This window comes from Chanodichthys erythropterus, chromosome 5 (genome assembly GCF_024489055.1).
Source record: "Chanodichthys erythropterus isolate Z2021 chromosome 5, ASM2448905v1, whole genome shotgun sequence".
Taxonomy (NCBI): Eukaryota; Metazoa; Chordata; class Actinopteri; order Cypriniformes; family Xenocyprididae; genus Chanodichthys; species Chanodichthys erythropterus.
The window spans coordinates 7,535,307-7,555,873 of record NC_090225.1 but is presented as its reverse complement, the minus strand read 5'-3'; the positions used below and the strand labels follow the sequence as shown (position 1 = coordinate 7,555,873).

The following is a 20,567-nucleotide window of genomic DNA, read 5'->3' as shown; positions in this document are numbered from 1 at the left end:
GAAAACAGGGATTTTTTTAATGGTTTATCATGAATGGTTGAATGTAATCTGTTGGGAAAAAAGAAACATAAAAGATGCAGTGTGGATAAATTTTGTAAATCAGAAAATGTCCACGTAAATTTAAAAATTTAAAAATGTCCACATTTTCTAGAGAAAATGTTGATTCTGAATCAATAAATCTGAATGCAAACCCTGCTGGAAATTACTGTAGGTTATTGTTCGCTGTTTAGCCATTTACATTGCAAAACACACATCCATCCAATCCTGTGGATAAAGTTTATCTTTGAGTCTGAGATTTTTGCTCCTTCATGAGAACTTCAGTGTTGCTGATGTTGTAAACTACTTGTTCCCATCAGTGCTCAAATAACTTTTTTTGTTGTTGTTGTTTTAAACCACTCTGGGGTCCTGAATCTCTAGGGTCCTTTGTTAAAAATCTGAGATCGGATGCTATTGGACATGGTAGGCCTACTCATAGGACTATTTATTTACAAGTATGTATACAAACAAGGTGACTTCTGTCTTTAATATGCACAATATGGATATGGAACCAAGTAATATTGGAACCAGTAACTCCTGCAATAACCTCCTGCTATTGCTAAATGCTAAAATGGTGTTGGCTGCTCTGGAAGTAAAATGTAAAATTTGCAAATCCTAATGCAACAATTAAAAGAAAATATAAATCAAAGTGGGATTTAACCAAACTGAAGTAAATATTTTTTAAGAAAAATTAACCACTATGAATCCTAGTGACCTGATAAAATTTTGCTCTAATCCATAAACAGTGGCAACATGACAAAACTGTATTGTAAAACAACTGCCCATTTATTCACAATTTTTCCAAACTCATCAAAACGTATGTCTCTCAATTTATCATGACTAATACAGGATTCACTAGTAGACATCTATGACTTTAAAGTAAATAATCAATCTTAAAATAAAAAAGATACAATTAATGTTTCACACAATTTTAAAAGAAACAAGCTGTTTAAAACTCAAGAATGATAATGTTGCTGAAATATGCATATACAACATTGACATTTGTTTGACATGTGGGTAAAATAAACATTAAAAAACAGCAAATGGATAAAATAATTTCTGGCTACAAATTATTATTACGAAACTTCTCTTACATTACACATATGAACCTTTATATTTAAAAAAAATAAAAATAGGTCCCACTTTATATAAGGTGGCCTTAACTACTATGTACCTGCATCAAAAAATAAGTACAGTGTACTTATTGTGTTCATATTGAATTGCAAAACACTTTTGCTGCTATTGAGGTGGGATACGGGTAAGGTTAGGGACAGCTTTGGTGGGTTTAAGGGTGGGTTAAGGTGTAAGGGATGGGTCAACAGTGTAATTATAAATGTAATTACAGAAAGTAATTACAGATGTAATTACATGCAGGTGTTTTTCAAATATAAGTACAATGTAAAAACATGTATGTACACAATAAGTGCATTGTATCAAATTATTAATTTAAATGTAAGTACATAATAGTTAAGGCCACTTAATATAAAGTGGGAGCAAAAATTAATTTTCTAATTTTTATCCCATAAAACACTCTGATAAAACACTTTCTACTACTAGCATAGCACTTCTGCATGGTTCCATGCGACTGATGAATCACACAGCCACACTGTTTGGGATTCTGTCTGGAGACAGATAGTAGTAAGGCAGCTTCTTCCCCTCATTTCGGTTCTTGATGACTTTGGTCACTTCTCCAAGGTTCTTGCGGAATTGCACCATGGCCTCTTTCACAGGTTTCTCAATGAAGTGTTCATCTGGATACATACCTAGAAACAGCTGCAAAAAAAAAATCATACATTTCAGAATCTGTCATGTTCACATAGCACATCTGAGCTTTTATGTATTCATGCAGATATGCACTTATTTCAGACCTCATTTTCTTGAAACTGACTGAGGGCCCACACAGCTCCCAGATGCCAGCAGGAGCGTCCTCGATCAGGCAGACTCTCCACTATGTACTTCAAATCCACCTCGCCTTTCTTTGTAGGAGGAGGTTTTCGCATGGTTGGGGGGGAATTTGGGATCCATGAACACCAGTCAAACTGGAGTAAAGAGTCAGAACATTGATATTAGTTTTGCTGTTCATTTTATTTTACAACAAAATATGCCAGAAACATCGTAGTGTGTAATCTCACCTGGCCAAAGTTTACGGAGGCATGTTGTGCAGAAGCAGTGAAGATGACGATAGTCAGATACTCCACCAGCTGCTCTTTGGTTTGTAAACTCTTGGGAAACTCTGCAGACAATGACAACTTTTCATCACTGGTTCATTCAGAGGTCAGAATACATACAGATAAGAATACATACAGGCCTGAAATTAAAGCTCTGCTAAAAAGTGAACGGAGAAAGGAACTTGAAAATTACTGATGTCATATACAAATTTTGTCACCAGTATACCCTTAAGAAAGCCATTTAAAGAGTTAGTTCACCTAAAAATTTAAATTCAAAACACAAATGAAGATATTTTAATAAAATCTAAGAGCTTTCTGTCCCTCCATTGACAGTCCAAGAAACTACCACTTTGATGCTTCAAAAAGTTCATGAAGAGATTGTAAACCAATCCATTTGAATCAAGCGGTTTGGTCCAAATTTTCTGAAGAGACTCAATCGCTTTTAATATTATTTTGTTATTCATATTATCAGGTTTGTCAGGGTTTTGATGATGGACGAGGACTCAAAAGCAAGACCCAACAAAAACTACCCATGGGGGGAAAAACAGACTCGACTCGACTCGACTCGACTCAACTCAACTGTACAAAGGGAAACATATGACGACAAACCAGCACAGGATTGCAAACACAAGGAGAATAAATAGGAGAGCAAACAAGGCAGGTAACGAGGGAGGACAGGTGGGGCAAATGAACCAATAATGAGGTAAGAAGGTTGGCGGGTCAAGACAATAGACGTGAGAGCACATGGCACACCAAACAAAACAAAAACACAAGCACATGGTCAATAAGGACAAATCACAAGCCATGTGCTTACACAAGATGAGACATGAACATGAAAACTCATAAGCCACGTGTTCACACAAAACAAGACAACATGAGGGACAAAAGACAAAAACACAACACGAAATCACGCGGCAGGTGGAAACCAACCGCTTGCTACACAAAATATGACAATACAAGAGCGCCTGGCCAATAAGAACCGACCAGGCGCTACACAAAACACAAGACAAGAATGCACGGCACATGAAAGAATACTCGACAGTGCGCTCACAATAAAAGACAGGACTGGGAGCGCGAGTGTCCGAATCCCGACACAAAACCGAAACCAAACTAGACATGAATGACGGGATCCGAACGCCACGCTCCCAACATGAAACAAGACACGCAGACAAGAGAGCGCACGGCTCGAGAACACTCGAGACCGTACGCTCACACAAAAACAGGACAAGAACGGGAGTGTCAGAGCACTGTCACTAAACCAAGAAATAAACTAGACAGAAGTGACAGAATGTTATTCACATATAAACATTCACGCATATGGTAAACGGAAGCTCAAGCATGTTTGCTTCACGCGCGAGAACCAATGAGGTTCATTCTCGTCTGTTACGCAGCACGTTTGAGCTTCCGCACAAACCAGTGAGGTTTGTTCTCGCGCATCAAGCAAGTACGGTTGAGCTTCTGTTTATGTTCGCTGATCAATGTTTATGTTTGAAAAAGCCTAAATTCAATCTGTTCATCATATAAAGTGATCGAGTCTCTTCAGAAAATTGGACTAAACCACTCAATTCATATGGATTAGTTTTACAATCACATTATGATCTTTTTGAAGTGTCAGTTGCATGGACTGTCAATGGAGGGACAGAAAGCTCTCAGATTTCATTAAATATCTTCATTTGTGTTTCAAAGGGTGAGTGAATGATGATATTTTTTCATTTTTGGGTATAAAAACACCCTTGGAAAAAAGTGTACTTAAATGTGCACTTGTGTGCTTCAATTTTAAAATATAAATATTTGTTTTTAATATATTTTTTGTGCAGATAATATAATGTTAATAAAATAAAGGCCACTTAAGTGTACTTAAAGAGTGTACACTTTCATGACTGTTTCTTAACACACTTAAGCACACTTTTTAAAGGTGCACTGTCTAATAATGTCAAATAAGTTAAAAGTTTTACTTTAAATCATAATGATGTTAAATATATATTATAATTAACTTTTGTTGTGTTTTAAAGAAGCACACTTAATTTGATGTGTTGACTAAAGCATATGTAAAAAAGTACTTGATAATTTAACTGTAGTGTGTTAATTGATATTTCATTTAAAATTAATATATTTTAAATGTACTACATTGGACACTTTGATTTTAATGCACGACCTATAGAGTCGTTTTTTTTTGGAGGACAGTCTCGTTTAAATACAATGCATACAAGTTTCAATAGAAATGACATTAAAGTACATTTTAGTTTATCATAAATGCTTGTCAGTGTATTCATCAATTGTCATGTCATGTCTTGTTTCGGTTTTGTTTCATGTTCACAGTTTATGGTTTGTTTTCATTGTTATGCTTTGTTTGTTTCCCTTGTTTGCCATGTGTTTTGTCATGTGATTCCACTGCCCTCATGTGTTCATGTCATGTGCTTCCCCTGTGTCATGTTCTGATTGGTTGTCATTGTCATGTGATTTAATTTCTGTCTTGCCATTGGTCCTTTGTCAAGTCAAAGTCAAAGTCAATGTCAAAGTCAAAGTCAAAGTCAAAGTCAAAGTCAAGTCGTTCACGTTTGTATTTTGGATTTATGTAATTAAACTGCACTTGGGTTCTACCTACACTCACCTCCAGTGGACTCCCCTCCATTACATCAGTACACTTACTGAAACACTAAATTTCAGCTAATTGCTTTTAATATAATTTAAACTATAATATATTTTCATTTCACTGAAATTGCAAATAAGTGTCTGACAACATTATATTCAGTTTGCACTTAAGTATATTCTTTCTGTAATAAGTATTCTTTATAAAGGTACAGCGCTCCTCAAGTGTACTCCCTTTGCATGATGCAATTTTGGGATTTGTTTTAAGCATATATTTACCACATTGGTCAAAATCCTGCATTCCAAAGCTGCAAACATCTTTCACAAATGCCTGGATCTCTTCATCCTCCTGAACTGTCTCATCTTTCTCATAGTAGATGTTCACTACATCTGCCACAAAACTAGAAAGAGACCAAATAAATATCAAATTACTAAACAAAAAACAAGTTTTCATTCCTTTTTACAATTGAATGTTCATTCTTCTTTTTATCAACTATGTACTGTAACATACCTTGTCACAGCCTCCCAGACACGGCAGCCATCATCTCTGTAGAAGTAGTAGGGCAGATCCTCCTTGCTGTCCATGCCTCGTTCTTTTATGGCTTCTGGGAAAATCAAGGACTTGTATGTGAAGGTTTTCATGGACCTCTGGACCAGTTCTACGTGTCCACCTCCACCTGTCCCATTAGCCTGTAAGACACACATACAGATACAGTACAGGCACCCCTCAAAAACACTGCTGTTATTTAATTTTTCAGTGACTCGTTCTGCATGTTACATCATTATACTTGTAGGTGGCGAGAAGTGGCTGTCTTTATGAGTGGATCAATGAATCAAATGTTCAAACATACCGATTCTTTCAGGAACAAAACAAATGACTGTCTTTATGAGTGAGTTTTTGAATTAATCATTCAACCAATTTGTTTAACAACATTGGCTGTGTCTGAAATTGCATACTCTGAGTATGTTGGCCTACTACTTTTGAATAAGTAATTACTTTGTGACCATTAAAAAAGTATGGTCAATATAGTAAGAATATATGTAGTATGAATGTCACCCGGACAAATTACATTCTTCATGCTGTCAATACCATGTGATCTACCAGCATAATTTGCATCGCTTCACTACAATGTACAAATCTCTCCCATGGCCTCATGTCACTTCACATATTGTTTTTTGCCTACCACATAGGGAAGTAGGCATATTCAGATGCAGCCCGTCTTTATGAATGAGTCATTGAATATTTGATTCAGCCGATTCAGTGCTGATTAATTCAGGAATGAAAAAAGCTCTTTATGAGTGTCAATGACTCATTCATTCACGCCTTTTGTTTTAAAAAATCATTCAGGGGCGAAACACCACTACTGTGTGTTGTGATGGAAAGTGCAACTTCAACTTTGATTAGAACCATAAATATTGTGTCTAAAATGTAAGTTACTTAATATTAACTTATTTTTTTACACAATAATTTAACTCTCTATAGTTAAAATAACCCTATTCAATATTGCTATATTCACAAAACATTGGTGTTAGTGATAAACTACACTGTAAACAATGAGAAAATACACACTGTAGGTGTATGCAGGCATTGTTTATTTTATTACCATATTATATTAAAACTACACCAAAACTGTGTATTTGAATTTCAACATGACTTGAATGTTGTAGAATGAAGCAATTTTGCTGAAGGAAGTGGAAATACTTGCATCATTTAAAGTCATCTTTAGTGACCAAAGGCAAAACCAAACACACGCAACTTATGCAACTTGCCTCAAAATTAAAAATTGCATGCCTTTGTATTTAGACTTTTTACATTTACAAAAATACAAAATGGTCAGCAGCAGACATATAGAAAACATTCTAGACAGAGTTTGCTTATGGAGGAAGTAAACTGATAAGAAAGAGAGAAGCTGACCTTGTCAAAAAGTCCACACTCACAGATGAGCTGCTCACGAGCTTTGGTGTTAATGGCAATTGTAAAACGGATGTGAGGTAACAGCAACTGGAAGAGCAGAAGATGCCTTTAGAATATATACTCAACCATACAGTTACATTCATACCAACGTTAAACTCTGTACTATAGAGAGAACAAGAAATTACCTTAAAAACAGGATGAACTGCAGGCAGTTGTCTGAACATGGCTATGCCAAAGACCTCAGATATCAGATGTGTCCTGAGAAGATGTGTGACTGTCTGGTGTACGTGAAAGTCTGAAGATCTCACCCAGATCTTGGCCAGCATCCAGTCATACTCATCATCAGTTGGAAGGAAGATGGGATTATCCTCTCCTGGTGTCTGACCCAGCTGTGCAAATGAAGTAGAGGTCATTTTCAAAACTCATCCTTTCTATTTTTATAGACAATAGCATAAGCCATGGTCACAAATCATGTAAGGGTGAGCGTGGGAGACTTCACTATTTCTCATATACCAACTTGTAATGTAAACTCTGCAGGACAGTGGCCCTCTAGGGCCGGATTTGAGGAACTCTAGCATACACCATACAGTATGGTCTTTTTTGTGTGTTTTGGTGCTTAAAAGTTACAATTACCATCCTCTTATCCCCCATCACCCATGAACTTCCTGTTTATGAAAGAATTCTGATAAAAAGCATCACGGTTGCCACAAAAAAAAAACAATATTAAGCAGCAAAACTGTTTTCAACACTGATAATAATAAATGTTTCTTGAGCACCAAATCAGCATATTATAAGCATATAATAATTTCTGAAGGATCATGTGACACTAAAGACTGGAGTAATGATGCTGAAAATTCAGCTTTTCAAAGAGAAAATAATTTTTTAATCAAGTTCAAGTTTTAAGTTTTTAAGTTTTGTTTGTATATGTCTACGTGGTGTTTAAAATTTGCTTTAAGACAAACTATTTGCAAAATTCATTGGTCAACAAATATGCTGAGTAATTTCGCCTTAAAACCGCAGTGTACCAAAGACAGTCTCAAAAAATGCCCGTTTCCTCCTACCACAAACATGTTACCAAACCGGTCAACATGCAGGGCAGGGCTTTTCTTCACTGACTTTCTATCATAGAAATTCTATGAAGTTTAAAGCATTTTAAGCATGGTAATTTTTAAATGGCAGCTGTCTGACTATGAGATGGCAAACAAGAACATGGTTTGTGTAACATCAGCAACACATTATTAGCTGTTTGATAACATAGTCAGTTATGTGTCCGCTGCACAATTACCATTCAGATACATTAACTTGTAGACAACCCTGTATAATCTGGTCTTCTGAATCAGCTTCTTGTTCAAAACATACAGTATATGACTGAATTAAACCAATTGAGGCTCTGGTGGTGGATGTGGAGCTGGAGAGGGGTGTAAACAAAGAGAGACAGGCCAAACAGTCCATTGGCGTGTGAGTTCCTGCAATGGAGATCCAGACAGAGCCGAGGAGACATGGAGCCAGGATGACACCACAGTTCCAAATGGCCAAGGTGGAGCTGACGGCTCATGGGAGCGAGCTGGAGATGGGGACCCGGAAGTCCGCGGTGGATCCGGAGACAACGGCAGAGCCGGAGAGAAGGTGGAGTCCCGTGAAGCCAAAGGGATGGAAGGCAGAGGCGCAGCTGGCAGCCAGGAATTCTGTAGCAGAACCAAAGTGATAACTGACCAAGGCGGAGATGGAGGGACGAGAGAGCCACGGCAAGGTGAACGTGATTTCACCAAGAACGACATGTTCCTGGATCAACATCTTTGACAAGTTTAACATTTATGTCAAATTTAGGCTTGCAACCAGGGTTAGGTGCTTCTACATCAGTGTTATTCATATATCTTTCCCCTCTGATTTTAGGGATAAGTTATGGGTAGGATTAGGTTTAGGGGTAGGAACAGGGTTACGGCTAAATTTTCGGACAGGAATGTTGTTCCAGGATCAACAAAATATGTCAATCCAGGAACATGTCTTACTTGGCAAAATCACAGTGACCAGCCCGGTGGAGCTGGTGGGATGACGGGCCTTGGTGGAGAAGAAGGAGCTGATGGGTCGGAGGGCCGAGGTGGAGTCCGGGGCTCGGAGGCAGAGACGGGATTCTCGTACCAAGATGGAGCTGGGGACTGGAAAGCCCGAGGTGGATCCACACCACAAGATGGAACAAACTGAGGATGAGCAGAGGCACAGACAGAAACTAGTGGTGGCAGGGCTGGGAACTTGGGAGGCTGGGCGGGAACATTGGAAACACAAGAGATGCAGGAGACGTGAAGCTGGGCGGAACCAGAGGAAACAGGAGAATCAGGGGTATATCCACCTCAAATTCCTCTAAAAGATTTCCATAGGCCAAGCACAACTTATCCACAGTGGCAAGGGTGTGGGCAGGGCTTCCCTCCATGCCCTCAAACTCCACACGCACTCCTTCAGGGAAGGGCGTTGTTGCCAACTCAAGCACCTGGTCAGACGTGTCGTTGGGCTCCGTCAGGCTCCGTGTCTGGTGGAGGCTGGTGGGCTCCACGGGGCAGATGGTGAAAGGTGAATGATTATTTCCCAACAAAAAATTCTTTGGTTCCGGTCTTCTGTCAGGGGTGGGTGCTATAAGTAATGGTATGCCATAGAATCATTCAAGCGAATAACTTTAATAACAAACACTCCGGAAACAGGCAGGAGAAACTCAAGAAACAAACACTTACAGTAACATTGACGAGACCGGACAAAGAACTGAACAAAATAAATACACAGACTAAATTAGATAATTAATAGAACAACAGGTTAACAGAATGATTAATCAAGGGAACAAACTGGAAACTAGGTCAAATGACAGGGAACACAAGCAAACAGGAACAGAATTAAAATACAATGAAATTAAGCCAAAACAGAACATACACATCACACCAATATTTCCACTTGCCATTGTGCATGGTTTACTACAGTTGACCAAGTGGATCAGGTGTTGTGATCGAGTGGAGGTGGGGACTAATTTACTTATTCATGGATTAACCTTTGTGTTGAATTTATTTGGGTTATTTTCAAAGCCATTTTCTACTCCATCTTCTATCAACATATATTGCTCTGTATTTTTGCAAAAAGCATATCCTGAAAAAATAACAGAACAATGTATACCTAAAAATAAAAGCCATTTTTTTAATGAAGTGTGCATCACATATAGGCCTGCTTTCACAGACAGAGTTTATATTAATCCAGGATTAGGCCTTAGTTCAGTTACTTCAATTCAATGGCTCTGACATATATTAAGGTATGTCAGTGCAAGTTGTTTTAAGATGTTAAAACAGCTCAAACATGCATTTTAATCTGGGACTAGGCTTAAGCCTTGTCTGTGAAACCAGGGAATAGCATTCATTGTGTTTTTCATCATTAAAACTGTTTTCAGTCTTTGACAGAAAAAGTGAAATAGATCCATCAAATGTTTTTCATGGCAGTTTTTCAATAAAATATTTGACTCCTTTATATTAAATTGCTTGTATTCATCTTGTTCTAAATCACTTTTGACAAAAGCATCTACACTAACTGAATAGTTTGACTAATTTCAAAGGGTAGCATGAGAGTATGAGAAAAGAAACGCAGAAGCAGAAATTATCTTATCACACACTGTGGTGTGAGAACTGTCTGGTATGTTTCCAGCATATGTGATTGTTTTTATGTGTAGATACTGTACCTGTATGGCAACTGGCATGATTTTGTTCTGACTGTTCTTATACAGCAAACAGATGGGTGCAGCCAAGTATTGAAGGGTGCATGGGTCCGTAGCATTAGCGGTAACACCATCCATTAACTCATAGTCAGCAATAAAGATGTTTCCTTCCTGCAAAGCAAGACATCATGTTTTATTAAAACCACAAACTATCACGTTGGTTTTTGCATGGCTCATGTGTGTTGTATACCTTGAGCTCTTCTTCCAGCGTGAGACCTCTCTCCAGACTGGCCTCCACAAGCTTTTGTGTGATTGGAAACTTGTCAGGAATTTCTGTGCATTTCCTGATGACCACTGGATTACAGCCATTCAAGAACTGGTATCCAAACATGAAGTCTTCCTTCCAATGCTCCATCACATACTCTGTGCAAGACACACAAGCACGTAAATAAAATAATGTTTGTGGTAAATATACACCTGAAGATATTTTTACCTTACATAAATTATACACATTCATATCTCAAACATGAATTTTGTAGCAGTTTAAAAATGTCAGTCAGAACCGTATGGTATATTATTTTAAATGATAAAGAATATAAAACTTAACATAAATATAAATATTGTACATTAGGTATTCAACAGATATTTATGAGTAAACAAAAAGCAAAGCTGCAAATTCCAAACTGGTGATTTATGCATGATAAGAAATGAAAGTGTTTGTGAGCTGAATAATTGTGGGTCATGTGCAATTCTTCAACAGATCATTACATAAATGTTGAAAAAGATGTTGTAAAAATTAAACATACTGGCGGTTCAAACCTGATATCGTGTTCTTAATTCTCATGAATATACGCTCAAAGTCTGCAAAATCTCCCCATGAGGACTGAAACATGTGCATGAACTGGTTTACGTAAAGATTCTCAATCCTGAGGAATAGAACAGAGCCGAACATGAAAATATATATGGCCTATGATATATTTTATTGCAATATATATAAAAATAATACATACAGAGAGATATTCGGTGATATTATTCTGAGAAATGTTGAGTTAGTTAGGTAGAAGAGTAAATTAATATTTCATTAACAATTTTAGACCATTTTTCCATTTTAACACAGGGTTTTGGATAGTGAAAAGGAAGTACACTTTAGCATACTTTTTAAAAAGAGTACACTCCATTGCATGTTATTTGTAATTGTAAAAAAAATATATATATAGTTTAAACTATATCAAATGCAATTAGTTAAATGCAATTTGTGGTTTTTGTTTTTGACACTTATGCGTTGTTATGCTCCCCCTACTGGATTGCAGGTCAATATTTTCTTAAATAAAGTGGTAAATTATGTGTTTTGTGCAAACAAAGCACTCACATTGCTTCATAAAACTGAGGTTAAAAAAAAAATGGAATTACATGGAGTACTTTAATGATGTCTTTACTACCTTTCTGGACCTTGAAAGTGGTAGTGTTGCTTCCAATGAAGGGACAGAAAGCTCTCAGATTTCAACAAAAAGATCTTCATTTGTGTTCCGAAGATGAACGAAAGTCTTACAATTTGAAACGACATGAGGGTGAGTAATTAATGACAGAATTTTCATTTTTGGGTGAACTAACAATTTAAAATGTACTTTATAGTCAAATTTTAAGTGTGATAAGGGATAGTTCAGCCAAAAATGAAAATTCCGTCATCATTTACTCTCCCTCAAGTCTCTGTTCTTCTTCTGAACACAAAAGAAGATATTTTAGAAAATTACAGTTAACTAAACAGTTAATGGACCCCATTGACTTCTATAGTATGGAACTCAATGGGGCAAGCAAATGTTTAGTTACCGACATTCTTCAAAATAGCTTCTTTTGGGTTCAGCAGAAGAAAGAAATTCATACAGGTTTGGAACAACTCAAATTTTCATTTTTGGCTGAACTATAACTTTAAGAAACATATTCAATGGTACTTTCTCTAAATGATCTCAATTGGACTTTTATTGCATTGATACTATTTCATCTGAAAGTCTAGGTTTTTTTTTTTTTTTTTTAAAGATTTGCTGTTCATAACAAGTGCACATTCAGTAAAATATAATTGCACTTCTTTTTCACAAGTGTAACCAAGGCAGTTTCTCACAGCCACACACCCACTAAACCAGAGAGCTCAACCCCTGGATGCGTGAAACATTTTTTGTTGTTGTAATAATCTGACTGTCAGTGTGTCTGCACATATGGTTTAACACGTACATCCTTGTGTCTGAGAAAGACACTTCTCAAAGCTATTTATATCAACAGCAAAATCTACTGATCTGCAATTTCCCCCTTTTTAACAGTCACATTCTTACTTTAATACAGGCCAACACAGTTCAGCAAGACCTGTGCAAATGTGTAATACCACAAAAACAATGCATGTATTCAGACCTTGTTAGAGATACATGCAAAAGACAGAGTTCTAAAAGAAACATGCAAATGTGCATAAATACAAACAGATGGTCACTTTATGTAAATAACAGTTATCTGACTGCACAGACCAGTAAACATAAAACGAAATGAATCTTACGCTTTGCTGTAGTTGAGCACAAAGTCCACTCCTTTCTCACTGTCAAACTGAATGTCTCGTGGAAGCTCACTATGGGCTTTGGCATCTATACTCATAGGGAAGCCAGGATGCCACTCCTTCCATCTTCAACATTAAAGACAACATCGTGTTTTAAAATTCAGTTTCTTTTACATCAGACCCAAACCATTTATTGTCAATATTATGAAATAAATAAAAGGTTCCACTTTTAGAAATTGGATTTCCTGGGCAGTGTGGTCAGACATGTGGTCATGATGGTATCATTGGCAGAAGTCCCAGATTTAGTCCCTTGAGTTACTAGACAAATGCAGATTTCGGTTCCTATAATTAATGTTCTCTTGTATGCTTTTCACTCTGGCTTAAAGGGTTAGTTTACCCACTCACCCTCATGTCGTTCCAAACCTGTAAGACCTTCGTTCATCTTCGGAACACAAATTAAGATGTTTTTGATGAAATCCGAAGAAAATCCCTTTCTGATCTCCTTATACACAGTAATGTCATAACAAATTTCAAGGCCCAGAAAGATAGTAAAGACATTGTTAAAATAGTCCATGTGACTACAGTGGTTCAACTTTAATGTTATGAAGCGACAAGAATACTTTTTGTGTTCTGAAGTAGAACCCGGAAGTGCTGCACTGTGTTTACAACATGAACAGCATAGGAGACTGACAGGAAAGAGAAGAAATTGTTGAATAAAGTTGTTATTTTTGTTTTGTTTTTGCACATAAAAAGTATTATTGTCACGTCATAACATTATAATTGAAACACTGGAGTCACGGACTATTTTAACAATGTCTTTACTATCTTTCTGGACCTTGAAATTGCTGTGTATAGGGAGATCAGAAACCTCTCAGATTTGATCAAAAATGTCTTAATTTGTGTTCTGAAGATGAACGAATGTCTCGTGGGTTTGGAACAACATGAGGGTGAGTAATTAATGACAGAAAGTTCATTTATGGGTGAACCAACTTTTTAATCCTGGGTTATTGTCTTTTTAATTCTCCTTTTAAAGGGAGAGTTTACCCAAATAAAACATCTGTCATATGTTGCTCTTCAAAATATCTAAATATATCAGAACAAGATCCACACAAGATAAAGATCCTACAGGTTTGTACAAGTTAGTACATTTTTGAGTGTGCTATTCCCTACCACTTGGAAACCAAACCACACTTGTAATTTTGAAAAGGAGTAGCAGAGTTGTTCAACTCGTTTACTCCTTAAATTTGTTTTCGGCTTATAGACGTGAAAAGATGCAGAAGTTAGCAACAAACTTCCAATCATAAACTGAACAGCGCTTGCCTCATTAAATATTCACACACTTTGTAAAGTCACAGAAACACAAACGTGCTGTATTTTGTTTTCAAAACCATCAAACAATTGTGTAAAACGTGTTTATTTGAGTGATGAGTGTTTTATTCTTATGATTATGGGCAGAACAGAGTATTCAGAACAAACTGGATTGTACCACCAGGACTATAAATTCAACTGATGTGCGAGACAGCGAGACAGAGCGTAATTTAAACAGGTTGTATGCAAGAATTTTAACCCAGGATTTACGAAAGTAAACGTTTAAAAATAAAGGTTTCAGTAGGGTTTTTTTTTTTTTTTTTACAGTGATGCTGTAAAAAATGTGTAATACCATTTTCTTTTCCCCAAAGAAGAACCTTTTAGAGAACAGATCTTAAAAGAACCAATGGCTGGTAGGGACTACAACAAGCTTCGTCCCGGGTTAGTGACATCACAAACCCCAAAACTTACACAAACCCTGCCCCCGAGAACACAACAAAGGGGGTGAGGCCATGTTGGGCTGCTTTAGAGAAGAGGAAGAGTTGTTGTGGTAGAGTGTTGTTACCATGCCGTCATTTTACACCAGACTGCTTCACAAACGAGTGAAGCGAGTGTCAATTCAACGCTGGATTTGCACAAAAGATTAACATGACGGCACATGCTAGTCGAAAAGTTGAATCAACTCCACAGCAACTACATAAATTTATCCACTAACCATTCAGAAACGTCCAGTTTCATTCTAAAAGTTGTAACTTCTTCCTGAGTCTCTCCATCAGTGTCCGACTCCGGTTTGAACAATGTAAGGCTGAACACCGTTACTGACAATCCTCATTTTGGCTGCGTGAGATTCTCCAGCTTTGTTGTTGTTAAGCAACCAAAGCGTAAGCTGTTAAAGCTCCGCCCTCTACTGGAAAGGGGGCTGGGAGCAGCAGCTTATTTGCATTTAAAGTGACACACACAAAAACAGCATGTTTTTGCTCACACCCAAATAGGGGTGAATTTGACAAGCTATTTAAGTGATCTGTGGGGTATTTTGAGCTGAAACTTCACAGACACATTCTGGGGACACCAGACACTTAAATTACATCTTGTGAAAAGGGGCATGATAGGTCCACTTTAAATGTTTTTCATGGAACCATCGATGCCAGGTTAAAGATTAAACAGTGTAAAACAGAGTTATAGTAGTCTACATATGTATGTGTGTGTGTGTGTGTATGTGTAGGCAATATCACAAATATATACATTTTTTATAATGTCCTGTTCTGACCATATACACTGTTCTGACCATAAACCTTTAGAATAAATCACACTCATCACTCCAAATTAACACGTTTTCTGTCACTGTTAAACATTTTGAATCAAACTCTGTGTGTGAAAGCGATGTAAAAAGAGGAAAATGAATAATCTGTTATGATGAAATCGCAGACCACATGCACTTTATGAAGAAAGTACTTTTCCTGGAGGCCAAGATTGTTGTGGTTAACCTCCTTCTAAATGTTGCATCAAACCTGTATGTCTTCTGTCTCTGTTCTAGTTCTTTGTGCCTGTGTTGTTTCGCCACTCCAGCCTTCTTGTCATGTTGTGGTAATCGAGCTGAAACACAGCAAGTATCAAAACTTTATGTTATGGTAACATTTAGCATTTCTATTGCAAGAAGAAATGTGCACAGGCAATCAGTACCTACCCCTGCCATCTCTGAGGACCACTTCCTTGTCATCAACTAACCAGCGAAAGCAGGGAAACTCAATGTAATCTCCATAGGGAGTCTTCACTGTGATGTATTTGCAATACCAGTCATCTTGCACCCAGTATTTCTTCTTTTCGATTTTCACCAGCTCAATTTCACCCAGGTCTTCTCCCACAGTGACGTCATATGAGTCCACCTTGAATTACACCATGATATTTTAACGCAATGTATAGTTTCAATAGACAATTTTAATACTGCATGTGTTATAGAGTATTACAGTACAAATAACTTATAAGTCTTTATATGACACATGCAATAGTGAACTTCAACTGTGGCAATAAAGATATTATGCTGTCATTAAGATATTTAAAGACACAAATCATGAAAGTCTACCTGAGGTGAAAATCAAGTTTTTAATGTTGTTTATATGTCTATCTTGTGTTTTTAACATTTAAGACAAACCATGTGCAAATTCATGTCAACAAAATTGAGTATTTTCTCTTAAAAACTGCAGTAAACCAAAGACAGTCTCAAACACTTGTTTGAAATCGCTAGTGTTTCTTATGACACAAACTACCTTGTAACCAATCACGTCAACGTGCCGGCGGGCTTTAGCATATCATTAACTGGGGGAGTCGCAAAAGAAGATGCCGGCAGGGGCGGTTTCTTCATTAGGGCAATTGGGCAACGCACCACCAAAGTGAGAAAGGGACGGATTTTTCAATCACATTCAACCACAGAGTTACGCTAGCTGTCACTGCTAGGCTGTTTGTTCTGCCTCTGGATCATGCCCTGGATATACTCCAATCAGCGTCGAGTCACGCTCTGTGGAGTACCGCCTCTTTTTGGGCGATTTCAGTCTGGTCGAGATTTGCCCATAGACAGTAAAACTCGGTTTGCCCCGAGTGCTCCCATAGACTTCCATTCAAAAACCTTTTTTTTTCGAACTGCAGGCACTGCAATGCATTCTCTATGGGTTCCGGGAGGGCTCGCACTAACGTGCTTTCGTCATCATACGTAACCTTAACTTGTGCGGCGATTGGTGCAAACAAACATACCGCTATTAATAATATTTTTTTAAGCTGTAGTGACATCCAATAATTTCCTCAGGGCATATTTACATTTCACAGGTATATTCTCCATCTGCAAATGTTAGAAAGTCGAGAAAATATTTCCATTTTGCAGCCAGGCGTGGACGAGTCTTCAGCAAGCACAAACTTACGTGAACGAGCGCGGCCGCGCGCATGCGCGCCAAACAGACGGAGTTCAATCTGAGTCAAATACATTTTGCTAAAAATATTTGTTGTTGAAAATTTGTTTTTGTTGGCGAACATAATTATGCCATATGTAGAATTTCTAAAATACAACAGTGTATTTGTACAATAGCAGTAACTGTGTAAAGTGACTGTTAATAGGGTAATCAACATAATAAAAATTAGTCTGTTCTATTGTTTTTATTTATTTTCATTTTTAGTTTAGTGTATTTAACTTCTGCTTTAAAAAACATTTTGTTTTTAGATTGTAAAGTTAGAATATTAGAATATAACCTAGGCCTAATGTGATTTGACCCCCTTTTTTGCACATAATATATCATATACTACACAGTTACATTCATGTTTGGTTTTTATAGCCTTCAATATGAACATTGTTTCTAGGACAATCTTGGGCAGAATGTGAATAAAAAATAAAAAATAAATTAAATACAGATATATATTTTTAGATCCCAGCCCTATGGCATGCTTTAAATATTGAATTTTCCACTTTTTAGATAATCAATAATGATACATGATTATATCACTTGTTAAATGATTATTTAACAATTAGCCTATTCATTCCTGCATTTATATATTAAAAAAAGAAATTGCGCCCCACCAAAAGATTTTTGCACCAGCCGCCACTGGATGCCGGTATATTTTTTTGTTGATATGAAAAATATTTAGCAATATGGCCGGTGTATGATGCATATTACGATGCTATGATGAATTATATGCCAGTTGTTCAAAGCGTATCTAAGGAAAGGCAGCTTTCTGACTCGTGAATGTAAACATGGTTTGTGTAACATTAGCAACACATTATTAGCTGTTTGATAACAATCAAGCAAAACACCAATCATATGAATTACAGTTATATGTATCCTTTTTACATTGTAAAATAAGCGTTACCATTGTGCAGCATTTACCTCAGTAAGTTGACCTAGTGGATCTCGTCAGAGCTCGTGCGAGTGAGTGGAGGCGGGGCTAATTAGCATATTCATAGATCCGTGTATTTTAAATGAGGCAAAGGTGTAGAGTTACATTCAAGCTATTTTAAAGGAATTAACTTTTTTTTTTTTTTTTTTCAAAGGAAAAAAATATTAAATATGCCATTTTGGTAATCAAAGATGAGTTTTAAGGGATAAAATTATTGAATACAGGGGGACTTAACATGCCCAAAATTTGATTCACCATTTTGTAGCAATCTCCATTTTGATCCACTTATTATTTTTTCAAAGCACACTTTTAATGTATAGTCATATATAATGTTTGCATATAGGGTTACAATTTATTTTAAGGTGTTCTTGTTACAGTGTAATTATACATTTAAGTACTGAGTTTTATCAATTAACAACGTGTAGTTACTATAGGGTTAGGGTTAGGAGTAGGGTTTGGTTTGATTTAAAGTGATAGTTCAGCCAAAAATGAAAAATCTGTCATCTTTTACACACCCTCAATTTGTTCCAAACCTGTATGAATTTCTTTCTCCTGCTGAACAAAAAAGAAGATATTTTGAAGAATGTCAGTAACCAAACAGTTGATATGCCCATTGACTTTTTTTTTTTTACCTATAGCCTATCAACTGTTTGGTTACCCAGTCTTCACAATATCTTCTTTTGAGTTCAGCAGAAGAAAGAAACTCATACAAGTTTGGACTTTTTTTTTTTTTTTACCTATATCAACTGTTTGGTTACCCAATCTTCACAATATCTTCTTTTGAGTTCAGCAGAAGAAAGAAACTCATACAGGTTTGGACATTTACACGCCTGAGGGTGTGTAAATGATGACAGAACTTTAATTTTTGGCTGAACCATCCCTTTACGGTTAGTTGCATTATGCATAATTTACTCGAATTACTTCAGAAATCGCATGCAACATATGAAACAAGGACATTGTAAAATAAAGTGTTACCGCATATAATTGCATTTGTAGATAAAGATCATTAGTATCTTACCGCTCCTCTCTCAAAATCATTATAGAGGGGTTTATCCAGGAGGGTTCTCTCACTGCATCCCTCCGTTCCCATCAAGGTCAGGTAAATGTAGTCATCTGTTCCAGCAAACCACTGAGTGCCTGTGGCGACAGTCACTGTGTAGTTCGGCATTTTCGTCAAGCTGGAGAGCTAGAGCTGCATCTGAACTCGAATGGACTTTTCAAGAGTCGCACACAGACTGCATTTCCTCTTCTCTCCCCCCCTCTCTCCCATTCTCTCTCTAACTGACTCTCACAAGCCACAGACTTCACACATACGGAAATTTGTAGATGTGATCATGGTGAGCACTGTGGTGGGCTTCACAAGCTGCTTATTTCAAGAGTGAACTATCATGCACTTTATTGATGATTCTAATTCATTTCAAAATATTACGGCAAATCATATAGGTCAATATGCAGTTTTTAAGATGTCCTGCATTGCATGCTTATCAGATATTTTAGTTCTCATTTATCTTGAAGGCTTTGAGCTGTTATTTCACACTTTTTTTTTTTAACAGGGGTTGGTCTCATTACTTTGTAAGACTTTATCTACCCTGTGGTTTACCAGCTCACATTCTGCTGATAGGAACATCCAAATATGAAGTTCTGCAAATATTTCTTGCTTTCTTTCTTTCTTTCTTTCTTTCTTTCTTTCTTTCTTTCTTTCTTTCTTTCTTTCTTTCTTTCTTTCTTTCTTTCTTTCTTTCTTTCTTTCTTTTATTTAAATAATCTACCAATAAAAATAGGCTTATATATATATATATATATATATATATATATATATATATATATATATATATATATATATATATATATATATATATATTTACATTATATTTACATTACCTTTCAAAAGTTTGGGGTTGGTAATATTTTTCATTGTTGTTGAAAGAATTCTTACGCTCACCAAAACTACATTTATTTAATAGAAGAAAACAGTAATATTGTGAAATATTATTGCAATTTAAAATAACTGCATTCTACTTCAATATTGTCAAAGTTGGGTTGCAATATTAAAAAGCACGACGAAGAAGATATCTTCAAGAACATTTAATGGAATAAACTGAACATGAAACAGGGAAAATCACCAGTGGCCTGTTGCACAAAGGCGGTTTCAGTTTCTAAGTTCAAGATTAGTTTGCGCAAACTCTGGTTTTTCAGGCTCATGAAGGTGGATTTGTTTTTAACGGGGTTCATTGCTATGATAACTTGCACTACACGGCTAACCTGCTCCGGAGCAGGTTTTATTCGGATTTAGTGATCACAAACCCAAACTCGACCAGTCAGCTGTGAGTAAAGTGACCTGTAGGCCTATCTGATGCAATAAAGACACTCCCCCTGTATCTCTCACTCCAAATTAAAGAGGTTTATAGTGAAAACATTTTAGAAACAAAATTGCTCAACATTTGCTCTTAATTATTA

General features: G+C 36.7%; 1 protein-coding gene across 2 annotated transcripts; it reads right to left on the bottom strand.

Annotated features, from left to right (window-relative positions):
- Positions 1–786: 786 nt before the first annotated feature.
- On the bottom strand, positions 787–19,384 carry alox5a (arachidonate 5-lipoxygenase a). Of its 2 annotated transcripts, XM_067385860.1 has the most exons (15): positions 19,129–19,384; positions 15,919–16,117; positions 15,743–15,827; positions 12,930–13,052; positions 11,830–11,934; positions 11,210–11,316; positions 10,641–10,813; positions 10,415–10,561; positions 6,894–7,097; positions 6,709–6,795; positions 5,305–5,483; positions 5,073–5,194; positions 2,169–2,269; positions 1,905–2,075; positions 787–1,809 (listed from the first exon to the last, which is right to left on the bottom strand). In XM_067385860.1, exons 1-15 carry the CDS (start codon positions 19,276–19,278, stop codon positions 1,630–1,632), a joined length of 2,133 nt encoding a protein of 710 aa, XP_067241961.1. In that variant the 5' UTR covers positions 19,279–19,384; the 3' UTR covers positions 787–1,629. The 2 variants fall into 2 exon arrangements, with proteins under 2 accessions (XP_067241961.1, XP_067241962.1); XM_067385861.1 differs by lacking the exon at positions 11,830–11,934 and having other exon boundaries at positions 19,129–19,383.
- Between the last annotated feature and the right edge of the window lie 1,183 nt (positions 19,385–20,567).